This window comes from Parus major, chromosome 19, assembly GCF_001522545.3.
Source record: "Parus major isolate Abel chromosome 19, Parus_major1.1, whole genome shotgun sequence".
Lineage (NCBI taxonomy): Eukaryota > Metazoa > Chordata > Aves > Passeriformes > Paridae > Parus > Parus major.
In genome coordinates this window covers 5964623-5986372 of record NC_031787.1, presented here as the reverse complement: position 1 = coordinate 5986372, position 21750 = coordinate 5964623, and the positions used below count along the sequence as shown (strand labels likewise).

At 40.9% G+C, this 21750-nt stretch overlaps 1 protein-coding gene across 3 annotated transcripts; it reads left to right on the top strand.

The window, feature by feature from the left end:
- Positions 1-319: 319 nt before the first annotated feature.
- SLC6A4 (solute carrier family 6 member 4) lies at positions 320-21414 on the top strand. 3 transcript variants are annotated; one of them, XM_015646932.3, is made up of 15 exons: positions 331-630; positions 3254-3364; positions 7371-7972; positions 8663-8797; positions 9410-9629; positions 10033-10171; positions 10542-10676; positions 12370-12473; positions 13179-13306; positions 13625-13737; positions 14458-14589; positions 15590-15689; positions 16058-16158; positions 17548-17715; positions 18394-21414. In XM_015646932.3, exons 3-15 carry the CDS (start codon positions 7516-7518, stop codon positions 18466-18468), a joined length of 2007 nt encoding a protein of 668 aa, XP_015502418.1. In that variant the 5' UTR covers positions 331-630; positions 3254-3364; positions 7371-7515; the 3' UTR covers positions 18469-21414. The 3 variants fall into 3 exon arrangements, with proteins under 3 accessions (XP_015502417.1, XP_015502418.1, XP_018864205.1); XM_015646931.2 differs by lacking the exon at positions 3254-3364 and having other exon boundaries at positions 320-630; XM_019008660.2 differs by lacking the exons at positions 331-630; positions 3254-3364 and adding an exon at positions 7031-7167.
- The last annotated feature ends 336 nt before the right edge of the window (positions 21415-21750 follow it).

Sequence of the window (21750 nt, the reverse complement as noted above, 5' to 3'; positions counted from 1 at the left end):
AAAGGAAATTACTTGTTGAGTTTATTGAGACAGCAAAACACTTGTAAAGAATTTGTGCTTCAAGCTTTAAAACAAAATTAAACCTTATTTCTTCATTAAACAATGCAACTATCCAGCATTATTGAAAAGCAATTACTCTTTTCAAGCCCTTTTATTGTGATAATATCCCAGTCCTTCCTATCCTCCTGTAATCTACAGACTCACCTAGAAATTTATAATCCATTTACTCCCTCAAAACTTTGTTGTGTCCATCCTCACTCCCATCCTGTTATTTATATTTAGAACAACACCCAGCAAAGCTGTCCCTTCCCAGGAAAGCTCCTTTTCCTTCTGCCTCTGCCTTCATTGGATCCAGCTCATTGGAACAGCTCAGAGCAGGCAAACGTAGCCACCCACCTCTAGGAGGAAAACTGAACTGCAGCCCTGGTGAAACATAAAGTTTATTCCACTAAAGTGACGCAAAAATTCTTAAAGAGCTCTTTGGCAGCAGATTATCTGGAAATCAGACCATGTGAGGGGGACTGGTGTACAAAAAGCTCCCCAGGATGCTGAGTTGCCCACAGGCTGAGGTAAATGTGGGTGAAGGGGACTCGAGCTTGGATCTCTCCAAGGACCGACCTCAAAACACAGGTACTTTATCATTTTGTCTTTACACAGCGGTGTCTGAAGCACTTTTATGAAATTCAGACAGACACAGAGACAGCTGCTCCTCAGAGCTGCCCCCCTGCAGCAGCAGACGCTGGAGTTTCATTAACTTTCCCTCCTCGTTGCCTCTTTCCATTTCAGTTATAAAATCTGAAATACGAATGACAGGCTAAAATCTCTAGGTTTTGTTTGTTTTTAAATCAGCTTTAAGGTCTTTGACAATTTCTAAAACATTGTCCATCTAACAAAGCTTTGAGGGCAAAAAAGATACATTGATTTTAGCTTTAGTTTTCCTTGGGTTTTTAAAACTTTTAGTGCTTTTATTTCTTTTCTGCCATTCCATGCTCTGCTCTGGCATGTTCAGGCACTTGTCCAGCAGTTATGAGTATCAGGAATCAAATGCCTGTAGCAGAACATGTTCTGACAATCTAAATTTAAAGAGTTTTGGCAGTCCACATAACTGCATTACAGATGTAAAGTTATTTAAAGGTTACAAAAAAGCATTAAACTATAAGGAAAAATTAATGAAAGCAGAATCAGAGGGGGAAAGAAGAAAAAACATAGGCAATTTAAGCTGTTATTTACTTTGAAAGGGTGAAGTGAACTTTATTAACCATATTAAGTTATATTTTAAAATGTAAATGGTTCCAGCACAGTAAATTATTGAACTCAATGGGACAGATTTATTGCAAGTAATAAATCTGAAGAGCATGTCCTATGTATTTATATTCAATCACGTTTACTGAAACCAACTGCCTTGCTGGGTTAGTTTGCTAAGTAGTATGGAATTTAATTAAGGAATGCAATGCAACTGAATATATAAATAGGCAAGGAAAACATGTTTTGATATGTTAAAAAAGCCTGAGGGGAAAGAGATCAGGCATTTAATGGATTTGGGTTTATGAAAATGTGGCATTTTTTTAATGTGAGTTGTCAGACATTTACCAGGGAAGGGCTCGAACACTTGGGCTGCATCATCTGGTGATTTTCATTGTGAATTAACCATAATTTTCTTGGAAAATACTTTGCAAATGTCTCATATAACAAGTGACTGTTTTGATCATTTTCTAATTGGACAGGGTGTGATGAATTTCAGATGGTTCAATTAAGAAAAACTGCCCCAAAACTAGAATTTAGTAACAACCCAAAATTATTGCCACACATGGGGATGTGCAGTGTGTTTAAATTCTTTCCTGCTTTCCTCCATGGAAATATAAATTGCTGAGTTTTCATTTATAAAAGCCTAAAGAAATATTAATTCTGTGTCCTGATCTCTTTCCTGATGCTCATGTTTGAACTTTTTTCCCAACCTCTTATGGAACTGACAGCACACAATGAGCCTTGCTTGTGGGATAAATGTTTCATAAAGAACTTGAGGAGAATTTGGAGCCCGAATTCAGGGCTGTAATTTGGAGATAGCCATTAACAAATCCCCTTCAGAGAAACATCATCTGTTACCAAGGGATGCTGCTCCATTTATTGATATTTATTTAGTGATGTTTGCTGCGTTATGAGCGTTCCTTCAAGTTTATATAAATAACTGGAGGAAGAATACAAAAGCAGTATCATCCCCCTCCAAGCTTATCTGTTTCCTTGCACTACACACAGACACTCTAGAGCCAAAAAAAATGCATTTCCCCTCCTCCCTGTTCTTTAAATGACTGACACCAGTTTGGCAGCATTCCCACTTACAGTACAATGCCTGTCTTCCCAGCAGAATTTTAAAGGTAAAAACCTCTCTTTCCTGATGACTTTTTCATTGCAGACTGAGACACAGACTGTGACATAAAACTCCCAGGGCAGGTTTAGATTTCCCCCAAACTGCTGCTTTCAGAAACTCTCTTTTCCCAGCTCAGCCGTGTTTTTCTGGGAATACAGGAGTTAACCTCTCCTTGTGCCACTCTTTGGGAAGCTGCCTTTCACCAACTGCTGAGTTTACTCTGCTTTAGCAGGAGCGTGAGGGAGCCCTTGGAGCCCTGCAAATATCCATAAAAAAGGTCCATTTTGTCACCTGTGTGCTCAAAGTTTCCTCTTAAAATACTCCCAGGTCACAGTGCTGTGCCAAAATACCCAAGTTTTGTAATAATTAAAATCACTGGTACTGGGATCAAACAGTTACAATTCACTGGATCATCAGTTTCAGTGGGTTTTGATCACTCTGTCAAAATCCAATTTTGATTCTCTTCAACTAGAAAAGAATTTCTAAAAAACATCCCCTGAATAAATCAATTTTCTATTGTGGAGGGATGGTCTAGATACCAGCTTAGATCTGCTTTACACCTAATGTCCCCGTTCTGTGGCTCCCATGTATTTATGATTATCAGGTTTTGAAATCTGAAATACAAACTGTCACACTTGCTAATGAGCTAATGGGAAAGGACATTCTGGGTACTCATTTTTTAAAGAAATCAGTAAAAGTGAACACATTTGACATCAAAAGGCACTAATTCTTTTTAGCATTATGAACCTAATCATGACTTGTATATGACACACAGCAGGTAAAATTCATCATAATTGAGAGCAATGCAATTTAATTGGATGAAACTTTTATTTTTTAACAAGTTCTCACAGTATGGGGACATCTATTCTGTAATACTTTGATTTAAAGGTTGCTCCTGAACTGTGCAAACTCAGGAAAATCACTGAACCTCTCTGGCTCATTTGTGGCTCAGGGGTGAGAACAGGTCCAGACAAACAGCACAGCCCTCTCTTGCCCAGGGTGAGTGATTCCTATCTTGTCATACAAACTTCTTGCTTGATATTTGAGATAAAAGTAATGTCCTTGGACTCTTTCCATTTATGCACAACTGCCTGGGTGAGCTGCAAGGTGTCGTGTGAGTCAGGGAGCTGTAACTTTAACCATCTTCAGTTCTTTGTGATAAATGTGAGATTTAGGTCAAGTTAACAGGAATCATCCCAGTGTTTGATTCCATTTGCCAACACCCTGGGCTGACTCCTCTTCTTGAGGTTCAAAGTGCTTCAATTCCCTGCAAGGGCCTGCATGTGAAGGGATGGAGGCAGCAGGAGGGAAGGTTGCACCTGAGTTTTCCTGTAGCCCAGTGAGTCTGCTTCTCCACTTCCACAGAATTAGCACGTGAAATAAGAACATCATTTGTGTGAACTGAAATTTATACAAACCTACAGATCTTGTGGCTGTGAGGGTTAAAATGGGAGGCACTGCAGCCCCACCTCAAACCTCCTGGTGACTCAAGATTTGCCTCCCTTGCAGCATCAGCTCTTTGCTGCACCTCAACCTGATTGCTTTGCTCTCCCAGACACATTAAAAGCCAATTCCTCCTTTAAAAAGTGCCAAGAGCAGGAAAATCCCGCTGTGGTGCAGGGAAGAGTTGTTTGCTCTGTGGCAGAACATGAAAGGTGAGGGATTCCTGCAGTGCTGGGAGAGGTCACTGCGAGCCCCCCGAAATAAACAGGAGATGCTCCATCACTTGAGCAGGAGCTCCAGGCTCCAGGCCAGGGATGCTCTGGTACAGGCAAAAGAGCCAGGTTTGTGCATCAAGGAATATGCAGGGATTTTACTTCTGCAGTGCTGGTTCAAGTTCATCTCCATGTGGGAGATAAATAAATATAATTTAATTAATGTTTAATTTAATTTAAATTAAGTTAAATTCTTTTTAATTTAATGTATAATTTAATTAATGTGTGACTGTGATGTGAACTGCATTGGTGGCTGCAGCCAAGTGTGTGGAAACACGACTCCAATTATCCATCCAAGTGTTTTCAACAGAGCTGGAATAGCTCTGGAGGATGCAGGGTCACTCCCCTTTAGTCACCCTTTGCCCAGGGAGGGTGACATTCCCAGGGCTGGCACCTTCCACGTGCTCTGAGATGGAGCTGCCCTGCAGAACAAGCCCAGCTCAGGGCACCAGGGCCTCCCAGAGGAGCAAAGTCACGTCTGCCAAACACAGATCAAAAGGAAATGAAAGCACAGAGCTCTGTCTTCTTCCCTTTTTTATCTCCCCTTTTCTCCAGGAGGCAATTAGGGGTGATAAGGAGCCAAGGTGCAGTTATGTAACTGTGCAACAGCTCGGATTGAAAACGGGTAATAAACTGTTATTTCTGAGATCATTGAAGCACCTGAATTAGGATCTGTGCAGAGCAGAAGTGGAGACTGAGGTGGGCAAAATCCTTCACTATTGGGGTCATTCTCCCCTGGATATCTTCCCTGGTGTCTGAGCATATTTCCCAACCCTAAGGGCTCTCTCCACATCTCTTTACACTCTTTGTAGTGCTCAAAGTGCCTTCAATTATTTATTTTTTTCTTGATCTGTAGCAAAGCAAAGAAAAAGGTACATTCTCCCACGATTTTTTACAGTGTAATGAAATAATCTGAAACTGTTCTGTTTGCATGTGCCAGCTGTGCCCCTGTGAACTCCACTGTGTAGCCACAGACTTCATCACTCCAGAGATTTCCCAGGACAGCTGACAAGCTGCAATTCTTGTTCAGAAAGAAATAGTTCAGATTTCAGCTGAAGCCCCTGAAAATTCACACGTAATTTTGCATTTTTGAGGCTTGAACTACTGAAAATTGGACCAAATATTTCAAATAATGTGATTTATTTTTCCTGTGGTGTGCAGAAGAACAAGAGGAGTTTAGGTCTGGATGGACAATGATCCTGGTTGTCACAGACCTTTGAAATCAACAATACACTCTTTGGCCACTCCTCAGTAAAGAAAGGTGGTGAAATTTCTACATATCTCTGAAAATGTGCAGAAATAAAGTGTTTTACAAAGACAGTGAGAGTTTTAGCCTCAGGTATGGACATAATCAGTCCTATGAGATAATGCAGTTAAATCAACATCCTTTACTGCATTTCCATCTATGGGTGAGAGGTGTAAAGTCCAGAAGGGCTCAGGTTACTTTTCCATATTCCCACCTGCATATTTACCATGCTCCAGACAAGGGGAGGATTGGCTGTGGCCTCTCAAGGCTGTTTCCATCTCCATAACTTCTTTTGGGACATTTGGAAGGTTCTGGACTCCAAAGGAATTCTGGTTTTATAGTCCTGCAGGTAAAAGAGAACCTCCTGTTCTTTGCCCTGGTGTTTTTCTCTGGAACTCCAAAGATGTTTCAATCTTTGTGGATGATTAATTAATGGCATCAAAGCACTTGCTCTTGTAAGAATTCACATTAATGATGCACTGCTTGCTGTATGACAAAAAAGAGATTATTGAGGTAGCCTGGAGAACTAAAGACTTCTGAAAGTTATAAGCAACATTTTCAAGTGACTTTTATGTCAAAACCATCCTCCTGTTTGCTCTGCAGCTCAATGACTTTCCTTCTCTTTCTGCTTGCACTGAGAAATGTTTAGAAAAGGTTTAACAAACTGTCTTTGGAAAAGGTGGAAAGCTGGGCAAAACCTGAGTTTTAATAGCTCTGATAATCAGCAAATCAGAAATCATGTCTCTTCTCTGCTTTAGTTTTTCCTGCAGTTAAATGTGAAATAATCCTTATTTTTTTTTCTGCTAGGATGTGACAATGACAGTTACTACCATGATACAATGTTGTGAAAAGGAAAAATTAGATGTAATCATGATAATTTAATGTTGGCATGGTGTAGATGGTGTGACTCTCTGCTAGCAATAAAGCAGGGTTACTGCCCTGGGGAATTCACAGAACAGGGGATCAGCTCCTGCTCCAAGGTTTTGTTGGGTAAAGGCAGCTGGGTGTTTGCATTACCTGAACAGATCAGCAGAAAACAAAACATGGCCAGCTCATAGAATCACAACTCCTTCTCTGTTATCTTTGTTCTGCAGGAAAAGCTAATTGTGTTATACTTTATCTCAGGATGGTTTATTTCCCTTGGATTGTGTTTTTAGCACATATGAAGAGGGCAGAGAAGCCAGGGATCCTCCCAATGCCTGGGTTTTTTTTGCTGGCAGTGGGCAGGAGCACAGGAGCAGTGACCACCACCCTTCCCAGGGCTGGAACCACGGTGTCAGCATATCCAAACCAAATGAAAGATGCTTTTGTTTGCCCAGGCTGTCAGATAAAACCAGGGACAAGTTTTGTCCTTTAGACTCACTTGTTAGCTCTTAATCAGAAGGATCAATTTGAAGTTTATGACCTCTTCCTCTTATTAGTGTTGATTGAGCCCCAAAAGTTAGTTGATGCAAAACCACTGATTTTTAAATACTTTTTTAAAGTTTCATTTAAGCCTTCTACATCTGCTGCTAAACAGAGCAGACACTGTGGGATTTCTGAAGAAAGGTGGTCACAAAATGTAATTTTATATCCTTGGTTATCTCATATTTGTTTAATGAATTCTTTTCCCTTCATACCACATGAATCTAGAAATTGCCACAAGATGAGTGGATAAATTGCAGGATGAACTCAGGAAAATGCAAATAAAAGTCCCACTAAGCTCTGTCCTCAGTTTGCAGCCTGGGAGTCCAGCAATGTTCAGAGAAGGTGACACCAGAAGACAGCAGGACTGGGACTGGGTGTGAGGTGTTCAGCAATGCACAAAGTCCAGCAGATCCTACTGACAGGGTGTGATGCAGGTACACCAGGTTCTGCTGTCAAAGAGAATGATTTTTCCTTCCTTTCTCTGGACAAAATCACAGATTACCTGCTCCATGATTCATGTTGCATGCTGTGATGGTTAATGACCTCTGTATTTTAATCACAGAATCTGACTCTAATTTAAAAATTACCAGAACCAGTAAAGCTTGTAATGGATTTTCCACTATTTTTCATTTCTTAGATGGTGCTTGTGCCTTCAATCTGATGGATTTAAGCATGGAAGAGGAATTCTAAAAGTGCTGGGAATAAAGGTGTGGGAAGACAAACCCCAAAGGGACCCTGTGGTACTGCCTGTCTGCGAGTGACCAGAACAAATCTCAGAAAAAATGGAAAAAAAGGCCACAAGCAATGAGACAGAGCCACTGACTTCCAAGAAAGATGTCTCAGACTGTAGCAAAGGAGAAGAATGTAAAGAGAATGGACTTCTGGTCAGGAACCCTAAATCTGCCCTACGGCTGGCAGAGGAAGGCAACAAAGTGCACCCCAGCCAGGGGGATAAGGGGGAGGCAGCTCAGATCTCAAATGGTTATTCAGGGGTTCAGAGCTCAGGTCCCTGCAATGGAGAGGTGGAGGATGCCCAGGGCATGGCCCCAGCAGCCACCACCACCACCACAACCACCACATCCACCACCTGCGGGGTCGAAGCTCAGCAGCAGCTGATGGAGCTGGAGGACAGGGAGACCTGGAGTAAAAAAATTGACTTTCTCCTCTCTGTCATTGGATATGCAGTGGATCTGGGAAATGTGTGGAGATTTCCTTATATCTGCTATCAGAATGGAGGAGGTCAGTGTCCACTCCTGTTCATTGTTCCTTAATGCTGAATTTCTTGATTTATAAATGCATGCTTGATTTATAAAAAGCAGCTTTTAAAATATCGTGTATAACAAATTATCGAGGAGAAATTATTCACTGAAAAACCTAAATATTGGGATAGGATAATGACAGAAAAGCTGTTTAGCACAGCACAACTAGAAGCTGAGAACCAGGCAGGAGCAGACCCACAATCCAACACCTAAATCCCTTTCCCAGGGAGCATTTTATAATCTGATAAACCAACATGTCTAAACCAACTCAGGAGGAAGGCTGGGTCTTTGACTCACTGACATAAGAGACAAAGTACAAATCTAAAATCTAATCAAGGAGATCTTAGAAAGGACTTCTGTCTCTCTAATGTAACAAAGGCATTTTATTGGAGAAATTACTGATTTTATCTGTAGCCCATCTCACAGCTGTGGGAGTCAGTGGAGTCTTGGTGGATCCTGAGTTGCAGAAATGTGAGAAGTTTGGCCTGAGTGCTTCTTCTGCTGAGCAGTTACTCTAATGAGAAATCCCACAGTAATTCAGTGGTGTGTTGGCTAGGGAGGGGATGTGCATTTTCCCTGTGAGATAAAAGGAACTCCTGTTTATGGAATGCTGGGACTGTTGGAAGAGAAGTCTGTGAAGAGCTACAATCACCTACTTTCTCTCTTGCAGGAGCATTCCTCATTCCTTACACAATCATGGCCATCTTTGGAGGAATTCCTCTCTTCTATATGGAATTAGCACTAGGACAGTACCACAGGAATGGATGTATTTCCATTTGGAGAAAAATATGTCCTATATTCAAAGGTAACCAAGGGAAATGGAACTTTCTGAATAACTGGAAAATTTTCCTATAAAGGTGACATTCTGAGGGGAAAAAAGAAAATCTCATAAAGCAAAGTAAGGCTTGTTCTACACAAGATTTTGGCTTTACAAAGAAAGCTTTCCTAAAACTCCAGATACACCCACAGATGTGTGTGTACTCTTCTATACACGTAAAGTATGCAACTCAAAGTGATTATACAGAGGCTGACCAAGACTAAATTTATAAAGAACAAAACAATCTGTTCTATATACTCATTTACTTTTGTTCCCAGTGCTGTAGCTCTGATCTTGTCTTTTTAGTCATTGAGACTGCAAGATGCCTATTTCTAAATTGCAGAAATATAGGAACACATAGAAAATACCTCTTTATAATCATGTTCTGTCTTGATTAAGGATGCTTTGCTGGAATCAGAGTATCTCTGAAGTCACAAGAAATGCCAGTGTTGTAAACACTTGGGAGGGTGTGTGTTCCTCCTGCAGGGCTGCCTTAGACACTTATTAATGGTAGCTGATGTTATAACCAATCCTTTTTCTCTTTTTGTTTTTGGCCTAAAACTTACATGGACTGAATGCAATTATTTCCTGCCTCTCCAGGAATTGGCTTTGCCATCTGTATCATAGATCTTTACGTAGCTTCCTACTACAACACCATCATGGCTTGGGCTTTTTACTACCTCATCTCCTCCTTCACGGCGGAGCTGCCCTGGACCAGCTGCACGAATCCCTGGAACACAGGAAACTGCACCAACTACTTCAGCAAGGGCAATGTCAGCTGGTCCCTGCACTCCACCTCTCCTGCAGAAGAATTTTATACGTAAGTGCATGTAAGTGAGGATGGTGGTGGTAGCCAGACCGCTGGGACATCAGCAGGATTTTCCTCAGAGGGCAGCAGGGCTGATTGTCCATGGCACCCTCTTCAAATCACTTCAAATCACTTCAAATCTTGTAGGGGGGTGTAAGCTTAGGGTGCCTGGGGGGTGCTCTGTGTTTTAGGAGCATCCCAGTTATGTCTGCTGTCACTTATCATCACTGGTGTACCATTAATACAACTTTTAATTAAAATAAAATCAATCCGAAATGTCGTGATTTTGAAAGCTGCTCATCAAGGCCTCAGAATTCCTTGTGATGCTCAGAGCACACTGGGACTGTTAAATGCACATTTAATGTAAGAATTTGTTTTAAAAGTATCTCTACCGTGTTTTTCTTTCCTCTTGCAGCCGCCAGGTTCTGCAGGTGCACAGATCCAATGGGCTGGATGACCTGGGTGGCATCAGCTGGCAACTGACCCTCTGCTTGTTGTTAATCTTCACCATTGTGTACTTCAGCATCTGGAAAGGGGTCAAAACATCTGGCAAGGTGAATGCAAAAGCAAAACACATCAACTTGTCTTCAGGCAGTTCTACCTGAGCCAATTAACTGTCAGGGGATCAGCTGAGGTTGTTTCCATGACGGGGATTTTGGGCTGATGTGCTTGAGGAGCACTTGCTGTGTAGTGACTGCTACTCCTATCCAAGCAATAAAGAATGAAAATCAGTGACACCACTGCTCTCTGGGCAGGAACAACCCTGCCAGGGAAAGGGGACAGATGTGCAAACTGCCTGTTTACAGACCTGCAGAGAAGCTCATGTGAAGATGCTACAAATGCTAAGAGATATGATTCATTAATTCTTATTATCCCTGTTAACTTTCTACCCATGGCAAATGCTCTCACCTTGTTCCCTCACAGGTGGTTTGGGTGACTGCCACATTCCCTTACATCATCCTCCTCATCCTGCTCGTGAGAGGGGCAACTTTGCCTGGGGCTTGGAGAGGTGTCCTCTACTACTTGAAACCTGACTGGCAGAAACTCCTGAACACTGAGGTAAAAAACTTTACAAAAGGGTGGAGATTTGCTTTTAGCCTATCCATGTGTGTAGCACCATAGATACACAGAGCATGACTGAACAGATAGCTTGGACTTAAAAGCCCGATTCCATGCTCTTTCCATAATTATAAAGAATTTTAAAGATTAGAGTCCACCCTCAATTTAGCTTGAACTAAAATAAAGGCAGAGCTCCCATACAGTGGTTGAACAGAATGAGTGATCTGATTAGAAGAAAACAAGTGACCAATACTTTTTCACCAGGAAAATGGTGATGAGGCTGACACTGAGTGAGAAGCTGTGGGCACTCCTGCAACTGCAACAAAATCCTTCCCCTGTGAGAGTCACACTGAGCAAACTGAATTTATTAAACCCTAACAAGTGGTGGAGCTGCAGTTTTTTTGGCTTAAGGGGACCAGTACAGCCCTACAGTGTCCACAGCTTCTCCTATTTAATAGTGCAGGTTACTGGAGCAGAAACTTCTGTCTCCATCCTGTGACAAGCTTTGGCAAATGAGCCCACAGACATCAACTAAACCCTGAGCCAGTAACTCATGTAAGTGCCTGTGGAGGAGGGATAAATCAGTTAGGCCTGCATACACCACCAAAATTTGAAAGGAAAGCAGGAGTGAGGACAAACAGAGGTAACCAACAAACCCCAGGTCCTCCAGTATCAGATCCAGCCTTGAACTCTGTGGATGACAAGCAATCCATCAGGCTCAAGGCTGTGCTCACTTCACTGCCCGTGAAAGTGTCTGGTGAGGAGGGTGATGGAAAAACCCCAAAGCAATAAATACTACAAACACAAAGATTTAAAAATTCCAATGTTTGCAAGTCTGCTGCTGCCCAGCTGATATGGAGAGTTTTGAATGAAGAGGAAATGAAAAGACACCAGTCTCTGATAAAGCAGCATCTCCAATAAGGAACCACATCTTCTGAAAAAGAAATAAAGGACACTGATATTGTATTGGATGTATCTGGAGTGAGGACAGCAGATTGCAATCTGTGTGCTGGGTGATGACAGAGCTCTGTCTGGGTGATACAGGACGGCCTCGCACGATGGGAGAGAATATTAAAAATGAGTTGTAATGAACTCCATCAAAAGAGAATAAATGAATGAGGACTTTCACCCTCAGAAAGAGAGCTGATACTGTACTTTAGAACATTACTCATTAGGGCTGTGGCCATTTATCAGGTACAACACGCTTTTCATAACAAGATCATTACACTTGCATCTGTCACAGATGCTGCAACAAAGCTGAATTGAGCCCCAAGGACCAGAACTTCATCCACGCAGTCAAATGTGTTTCCATAAATCTAGGAAAAGTCTACATAGCCTGGAGGACACATTGCCAAACACAGGACTGTTCCACAGCACACACAGCTTGGAGGAAAATTTGGAAGACTTCAAGATCATGGGTATAAAGTATTCTATACACCACAAAAATTGTGTTAAATTGATTACAGGCAATTCACTGAATTAACCTAAGATTGTGTCAGAAGTGCAACAGCCACAGCAGTTCTACAACATTCATATTTCAACAGCTCTCTCAACAGTGTCTGTTAGACCAGGACTAGGACATAGGCAGAGACCAGTGAAACCCCCTTTTGTAGACTTAAGTGATATTCTGAATATGCCAAACTCATTCAATCTGTTTCATGTCATGTTTTTCTTGGCCTTCAATATTTTTCAGGTTTGGGTGGATGCAGCAGCTCAGATTTTTTTCTCCCTGGGACCAGGTTTTGGGGTCCTGTTGGCTTATGCCAGCTACAACAAATTCCACAACAACTGTTACCAGTGAGTTCTACCTTATTCTATAAGTAAAATTGAATTAAAAAATATAATTGTGGGTATTCATGAAAACAAAACAGGGTACTGATGAAAGGCACTAAATTGTCAGATCTGTGTACACAGAAATCAGAAGTGTAACAGAGAACCTGCAATCTAAAGCATTTCTCCTGTGTTGTCTACCTCAAAATAAGATAATTTTTACTAATTACAGCAAGAGTTCTAAATTATAGAAACCTGCCACAACTAGTCCATTTGTTTTTTAGTCCAAATGGACTAAACTTCTGCCAAACCATCACATTGTAGTTATTTAATCTCAGTAGTCAGTTAGGAAATAATTTCATAGTCTTGAGCAGAAAGGCAATTTATAGATTTTCCTTGTTACCTGAAAAAAAATCTATTTCTAACATCTAAAATAAAATTCTCAATTCTTTAATATTCACACAGTAATTCCTGTTCTTTTAAAACATCAGGATACAGCCAGCATTCAATCCAGTGGCAGACTGATGTTACAGCATCTGTATGAATCTGAAAAGAAAAAGTTGTCATGGGGTTTTTGGGATTTTTTTCCTCTTTCCTTCAAACCTGCTGCTTGTTTTTTCCCTTGTATTCCCATAGTTTTTCTAGGAGTCTGTCTAGATTGTAGACCAAGAGGTTGTAAACCCTTTCTAGCAGGTGCAGATTCCCTGATGAGAGTTAGGTCTTCTGTTGCAGAGATGCTCTGGTCACCAGCACCGTGAACTGCCTGACCAGCTTTGTGTCCGGGTTTGTCATCTTCACCGTGCTGGGATACATGGCTGAGATGAGGAATGAAGATGTGTCAGAGGTTGCCAAAGACACTGGTAGGTTAATGTTTCATACACATCTCAAACTGCTTCTAAGACAGGATATATTTGTGTATGTACTTTTAGACTGAGAGCAGCCCAAATGATGAGAAATATTTAGTATATTATTCACGATGCTGACTTTGTTGGACACTTTTACACAATACAGCTAAAAAATTAGCCCATAAATACCATGATTACAAGCCAGATTGCAGTTTCACAGATGTGGTGGTAACATGGCAAAGCAACATGGGGGGAAGTTTTTCCCTGGGAGACAGCATGCCTGTCCTTCCCTCAGCAGTACTGGCTAACAGTGATCCCAACTCCCTGCTCCAGGACCCAGCCTGCTCTTCATCACGTACGCAGAGGCCATTGCAAACATGCCAGCTTCCACCTTCTTTGCCATCATCTTCTTCCTGATGCTGCTCACGCTGGGGTTGGACAGCACGGTGAGTAAGCAGCAGGGGAGACCCTCAGGGCACAGCCTGACTCCTTCAGGCACCACAGAAACTGAATTACAAACTCTGCACTGGCACTGAGGGGTTTGCAGCAGGACTGGCAGCTCCTTCTGTAACACAGCAACTGTCAGTCCAATTTTAATCTGAATAGGTTTAAATATAATCAAGAGATTTGTCACTGTCATGCTGTGACAATTAATAAGACCCTGAAATACAAGCAAAATACTTGATTTATACACTCCTAGTTGAATGCAGCTTTTCAGGCTCCTTTCTTGCTTGTAAACTTACAAAGCAATTATGAAAATCTGTAGTTTTTCCACATAAATTTGATTTAAAAGGTGGGAACTGGAGATAGACTAAAAAATTGTCATGTGAGTCTGGTTTTACAGGTGGAGAATCAGCTCCTTCCAGCATGGCTGAACTCAGCTGATTTCACAGTCTTGGTCCTACTGAACCACCTCTCATTTCTCCACACCCTGGTGCCTGTAGCACAGGACTGCCTTTGGACAACAACACATTCCCACAGATACTTGAACACTAAATCCCCACCCTAAAGAGCTTTAAAAAGTTAGGAGGAAAGACTTGTCTAAAAACCCCCCCAAAACAAAGCACTGATGTTTCAATGCTCTAACACTCCTTTAAGCACTCAAACATACTTTTAAGCAGGTAACACTGCCCTCTATTTTCCAGTGATTTTTCCATGCTTTTCAGTTTGCAGGACTAGAGGGAGTGATAACTGGAGTCCTGGATGAATTCCCGCACGTCTGGGGCAAACGCAGGGAGCTGTTTGTCCTTGGCCTCACCATCATTTGCTTTTTGGGGTCGCTGGCAACCCTGACATTTGTGAGTATTTCACCCACCCTCAGCCTCCCTCACTGGCAGTTTCCTGCCAATAACACCTTGGAGAGGGTAGTAAAATTTTGAAGAGGGTTTAAAGAAATCAGACTGAACCTCCAGCCTGTTTTCTTTATGCATTAGAAATCTATTACTCGGCATAAATGTGAATATTTCACTAGGAAATATGTTGCAAAATGATCCTACTGCAATTCATGATGTGCTGCACATCATAAATTATGCTTCTCATCAGTCAGCAACCACATTTTTTAATGTGGTTTCTTTCTTGTTCCCAAAAGCTTCATGTTTAAAAATAACATGAATAGTTATTATAATCTTCACAATGTGTAAAATGTATTTTGAATTACAAAAAAAAAATCTAGTAGTGGATTTCCTGGATCTTCCTCATTGTTTCAAGACAGAAATCATCATTAGTCACACCAAATAGTTCCTGTGGGGCTTGTGGATTTCATTCTCATAACAAGCAATTTTTGAATGATGAGTGTAATGATCATAAGGGAAAAAAAAATAAATACTTGGCTTTCCTGCCATGTTTCATTCCACTTTCTCATTTATGTGTAACTTCCTTTTGATGTGAAGTTTTTGCTGTAAAAAGATGCTGAGTTCCTCTGCAAGAAGTCTCTTCCTTCATGGTTCTAGATTCCAGATGACTGAAAGCAAAGTAACACTTTATTTGCTGTTCAGTAGCTATGATCACTGTTGGAGAAAGAAGAGGGCACACAAAAAGCCATCCTGTAAAATCCCCTTTGTTCACTAAAATCTGGCCAGAAGTGCCAGCAGGTTTTATCTTCTCTGCATGGCAGCCCCCCAGGTGTGGGATGTCCACAGGGAGTGAGCAGCTCACCAGGGTTTCCCTGGCAGAAACAGCCACAAAATGACAGAACTGGGTGAATTTCCCACTTGTGAAGGCTGTGCTCCAGCCAATGCAGCAGGGCAGGATTGCCATCACTGGATCCTGGGGACACCCACAGTTGGATCTCTTTTTCAGGGAGGAGCGTATGTGGTGAAGCTGTTTGAAGAATACGCCACGGGTCCAGCTGTCCTGACCGTCGTGTTCCTAGAGGCAGTGGCTGTGTCCTGGTTCTATGGTACCTCCAAACATCCCTGACCCAAACTCCTGAGCTCCTGCAGCTCAGCATTGCCTCATTTTCTGCACACAAGATCACCCACATCTCCAGAAAAAAAGTTTACAAAAGCTTTTTGCAAATGCACTGATAACTAAAGCAGTGAGAATTAATGTTAATTGCTCTCTGACAGAAGTACACAGGCATCTAAAAGTAACAGGAGGTATAATTCAGAATATTTAAGGATTCAGTAAAATTAAAGAGTTGTAAGAACAAAATGGTCTTCTGGGATAGATCCTGAATTTACTTGCTGGGCATAAAAAAGTGTTGAGCATCTAATTAAGAAAAACTTAGACCTGCCATCATCCCTCTCCTCCCATTTGTCTCTGCAGGCATCACCCAGTTTTGCAACGATGTGAAAGAAATGCTGGGCTCTGCCCCAGGCTGGTACTGGCGAGTTTGCTGGGTTGCAATTAGTCCCCTCTTCCTTCTGGTGAGTTTTCTTTAGAGCTTTTTCTTTCCAGCACCAAGAAAATCACCACTGAACAATGCAGCTCCTTAGGCTTCTAAAAGCTTAATTCCAGAATTCTCTTCTGAAGTTCTTTAGTAACAATTTTTGTTAAACTTTTGTTAAAGGCTCAATTAGTGCAAAACCCAATACAATGCTGCAAGATTTTGTTACTAAAGCACAGTTTTAAGGACTTTTGTAGTTGAATTAGCTGAATAAGTCTGGGTTCTGTATAACTCCCCCCCTGCCCTCTGCTATACAAATTTACTTTGTTTTGTTGCCTTATATTTACCTCAGCAAGATGAAGCAATAAAAGCTGATGAAACATAACTGTCAGAGGAGGAAAACCAAGATAAGTAAATACACTGCCTCAGCAACTGCTGATGGACAATTTTAGAATACTCCACTTAAAATTCACAGCAGTTAATTACAACCATTATAAATCTATAATTCAGAATTGGAAATACTGTCCCAGTGTTTGGCTTGGCAGTGTTATTAATAACATTTGAACATAAAGTGTTCATTTCCTGATTCAAAATTAGTTCATGCTATCTTTTATTCTGACTGGCCTTAGTGGGTGCAGAGCAGGTCAAGATGGAGTTTATGAAGCACAGAATGTAGATTTAAGACCTACAGAGTAAATTCAAAACACTTGTAATGATGAAGGCATAATTAACAGACTTTCATGTTATTGCCCCTAGAAAGAGATGTCTATAAAAAAAAGTCTCACCACAGTAGTTTTTGTATTTCTGTCCTCTTTAATCCTAAAGGATTAAAGGTTTAATCCTAAACCAGCAAAATCCTAAAACCATCCAAAATAAACAGAGAGGCACAGAGCTCTGGGGATGTGGTTACCAGGCAGACCTATTTATATTCCCTGTGGAAATTCACCTAAAATAAGGAAAGCTCAGGTTCTAGGATGTCATTTCTGTATGGAAGTTTTGCTGATGATACTCCGGAAAAAACAGAGATCTTTCCCAGGACAGTCACAAATATTATTCCTGTAATATTTAACTAAAAGTATCTGCTGTTTTATAAGGAATTTTTCAGTCATGAATGATATGCTCAGGAAAATGATCCAACACCAGTAACTGAGCTGACATTTTTTCCTTTTCCTGTTCTGACAGAGAGCAGTGTAGTGTGGAGAACATCTGCTTTGGGAAGGATCCTTTTGGTCTTTGTTTTGTAATTTGTTGTTGATTTGTTTTAAATCTACACTCATGTAATTTAGGATTTTTTTCAGTGTCAACATATTTTTAATCTTGAGTCCTACTCATTTTCTATTTATTTCAGTGCTATGCTGGAACACAGAGTTCCCCAAAGCGTGTGCCATCAAAATCCCCATCTTCACACTTTCCCCCTTTTCTCTTTCAGTTCGTCACCTGCAGCTTTCTGTCCAGCCCTCCTGAGCTGAGGCTCTTTGATTACGATTATCCCTACTGGACCACAGTTGTGGGTTACTGCATAGGAACCTCCTCCATCATCTTCATTCCCATCTACATGGTCTATCGCTTGGTTGTCACCCCAGGGACACTTAAGGAGGTATCCCTGATGTTCTGTTGCTTGTTTGACTCTTAGGAAGGAGGTGATTCCTAAAAATATCATGACTGGCTGTTCTGCTCCTAAATTCCTCTTCCCATTGTCACAAATCTCCCCAGTTCTTATTGAGGCTACTGACAAATTCTTATAAAATTTTACATCAAGTAATTTTTTAAGCTCTGATGAACTGGAGAGTCTTCCTGAAATTCACCCCAGACACTCAAAATCCTAGTCAAGCAAATGAGGCAGTAAAAGGCTGGTTTGTGGTGTGTATCTGTAAGAAAAGCTTGTTTTTCTCTCACATATTTAGTAAGATTTCTCCACCATAAATCTATAACGACAATAATGAAATTTCTTCTAAGTTCAAATAAATACCAATTCATAAATAATATGTTTAGTTGGCTCAGGGTATCCAAATAAACTGCAAAGTCCTAAAGCATTAATATGACATCTGCCAAGCTTTGACTCCAGTTATGTTAGAAATAATTTTTTAGATCCTGCTATGTACTTCTATAGCACTTTCCACTTTCCTAGTGCTAACAGAGGCCTGAAACGCTCCTAAGCAGCTCAAGAGGTGTAACTCAAAGTCATACTTTATTATTAATCTCTTTCTAAATGGCTGACACGTTACATATTGCCTTCAAAATTAATCCGTTTCTAATACTGATTTCTTTCCAACAGCGTATTCTGAAAAGCATTACTCCAGAAACAGCTACAGAAATTCCCTTTGGAGACATCCGCATGAACGCAGTATAAGCTAACCTGGTTCTGGGGGAGGGAAGAGGAGCACAAAATGCCATTTTCCCCACCCTCTCCCCCAAAGAACCACCCTTCCAGCTGAGACAACAAACGGAATTTTCCACGGAGGCTGCACCACTGGCACCATTCGGAAAGGTGATGCCTCCAGCACATTTACCCAAGCAATTCAAGGACATACTGTTCCAACAGGCTGAACTGAGCACTCACTCTGGAACACGAGGGGACATCCCTGCTCCGGGAGCGGCACCGAGTGCCTGCAGCAGCCCCTGCAGACGAGCAAGGCGAGGCAGGATTAGGTGTAGATCCCCAGTGTGTGGCAGTGCTCCTGTATCTCCTCCCTCTGTGTGATCGTTCGTAGCGGGCAATGTCGTATTCGCTTCTAAGGTTCTCTACTTGCTTCAACTACATGGGAAAACGCACAAATATTTCTGATAGCCATATGTTACTCAAGCAAGGCAGGGGTTTGTAAACTAGGAAAACAAAAATAGGAAGTTCCCTAGGTTTGTGGTGGAGTAGACAAAGGGAGAGGAAAAATGCTGAGCAGCACAGCTCTGCACACATCACAGCTGGCAGCATTGGCCTCCTTTTCATTTTCTCTGGTTTGTAGGTGGTAACAATTTCTACTGTTTCTTGCATAAAAAAATTACAAAAACACTTTTTGTGATGTTTGAGGCTTCACTTTCCTTTAGACTCAATCAAGCCACAAAACATGATGAGTTATTTGACAAGCACTTAAGTTGCCAGCACCTACTCTACTGTTTCCAGATGTTAACCAATCATTGTCCTGGCATACCTACAGAAACTACAGACCAACAATGAAACTTTTTGAGTTCTGATGCCCAAAAGTGCAATCTTAAAGATCTCTTTCTCTGCTTCACTTCCCTTTTATTACAGTTCATTTCACACCTAAAATTTGCTGGAGCCTGTGGGTTTTTCCTCCTCTTTCCTATTACAGAAGTAAAATTTAGAATAATCCTTTTGGCTGGCTGACGAAAGTACATTTACAACTATCCAAACCTACTTTGAAGGTTTAGTAGCTCATATTCTAACGGGACTGCATTGGTTTTTTCAAGCTGAAGAAGAAAAGGAGAGGATTTTTTTTTTTCTTAGCAAGAAGCCGAGTAGAGTTCAGCAGGATTGATTCTCATCAGAACCATTTCTATTAAATTTCAAGGCACTGACACACAAATTAACCCCCAGGTCCATACTAAGCTCTTTATATTACATGCACACACGTGGTCCCCAAATGCAGCTGCTCTTCCACCTGCCCTGGCCCTTGGAGCACCTGAGTTCTGCCGCAGTGGAAGTGCAGACAAACCCAAGCAGGCATCATTCATGTACAAACTTGCATTGTATTTCTACTCTGGCACATAGATTATGATGAAAGTAAAATAAAATAGAGGATAAAAGTCTCTTTTGTATCCCTTTGCTAAAGTTGCCAAGATTCCCAGTGCAGCCAGAGCAGGGGGCATTAAGGAAGCTGCTGGAGATTATCTGGGTATGAAGCACTTGCCAGGGGAGAGGAAAGCAGGGATGCTGTGTGTGCCTTCTGAAAACATTCCCATCACCTCTGCCAAAGTTTTCCCCCTTTGTGTACCTGGAGAAGGGTACACTCTTCCTCTTCCACTTTGTATAATGACTTTTGAGTTCATCTAAGTCTTCAATCCCAACTTCCAATGAGGAAATAACTTAAAAGGGATAAGGACTGTTCTCTCAGAACTAGACTCCTGAACTATTTTTAAAAAGGGAATATGATCTTTAATTGCCACTAGAAAAACACAATAAATCTGTCTAACTGGACAGTTACTAATGAGAAATAGTTGTGTAGCTTATGCCTCAAATGCATTTGAAACCTACTTCCAAAAATCAAATTTTCTGAGTTCATTAACTGAAAAAAATACACATGAAATGTCAATGAGGTATGAATGAGGTATGAATTTGTATGGATCCAACAGGAAAGTGTGGGAAATAAAGGAGAAAACCCTACCCAGTTTCTGCCCTCTTCAGACAGCTGTTCAGCTATCAAAAAAAAAAAGGTGATTTTTTAAGACACTGACAGAGGACAGACATTCTCTCTCTGGGAGGTTTCAGAGAGATTTCCAAAGAAGTATCACATTTCCTAGTGAATTAAGTCAGCCAGGAAGTCCTGATAGTAACAGTAGCCCTGCAACAGCTGAAACATGAGAACAATGTGCTCTGAGTCCTGAGATACTGAGAGAGGATGAAAACTCTTAGAATTATTTGAAAATACAAAAAGCAATGTAGATTAAAAAGGCTTTTCTCTTCCTGAATAATACAAAGATACAATACATCCATGTTTTCATTCTATAAATGCTGAACTTGAAAGGCAGTTTAGTCCTCATTACTTTTTTGTTACATGGTGTACTGGTTTGAATATCTTGCTATGGTAAGTTCATTTTTTAGTATTTCTGTTTAGCTGAGTGGTTGATTACTGATAAATTGATTTATTCATACAATTCCTTTTTCTTTCCTTTTACATACCCGTCTGAAAACATGTAAAGTAATCATTATTTATCAGGTAGCTCAGCAACCACCTCAAACACTGGTTTTGTATAAAAATTACTTATATTGATACCAAATGAACTGCCCTGCAGTTACAAAGTGCTTTGAGGCAAAAAATTCCTTCTCTTCAGCTCACCTTCCACTCATCTGCCATGAGTATATCCTACCCTCTGTTCTGAACAGTGAAAAGGAAGTAATGAAATTGGTAAATTAGGAGCATCTTTACCTTTTAAAGAGAATTAAACTGGAGTTTTAGCTGTACAGAACTAAGTATTCCCTCCAACTTGTACATGATGCACCTGTATTAATTTATGCAGCTGTTAAGTTACAAGTGTTGCAAGCTGATTGTAAGTCATCAGTATGTGCCTTGTACTGTAAACTGTTATTGTAATAAATTTAATATTCAGAAACCATCTGCAGACATCTCTTGTGCCTCTCTCTTCTGGGAAGAGCAAAGATAAAGATCTCAATTCTAAGTAACAGTACAATATCTAGTCCAGTTTACAATGCCAACAAGGCTTCTGACAAAAAGCAGAGGATTTCCTTCAGTGTTTGAACCCTGGCCCACTGCTGAACACTTCCATTCCATTCCAAGAGAAGAAGCAAAGCTCATTACAGGTGTTTACACAGAACAGCAAAACCAAACTGCTCCACACCGAAGTATGTGTTTAACTACTTGATTAGCTGACATATAAAACTCATTCCAAGCCTTTATAAAGTGGCAGCATTTACATTTCATTTTACTCACACTTTTTC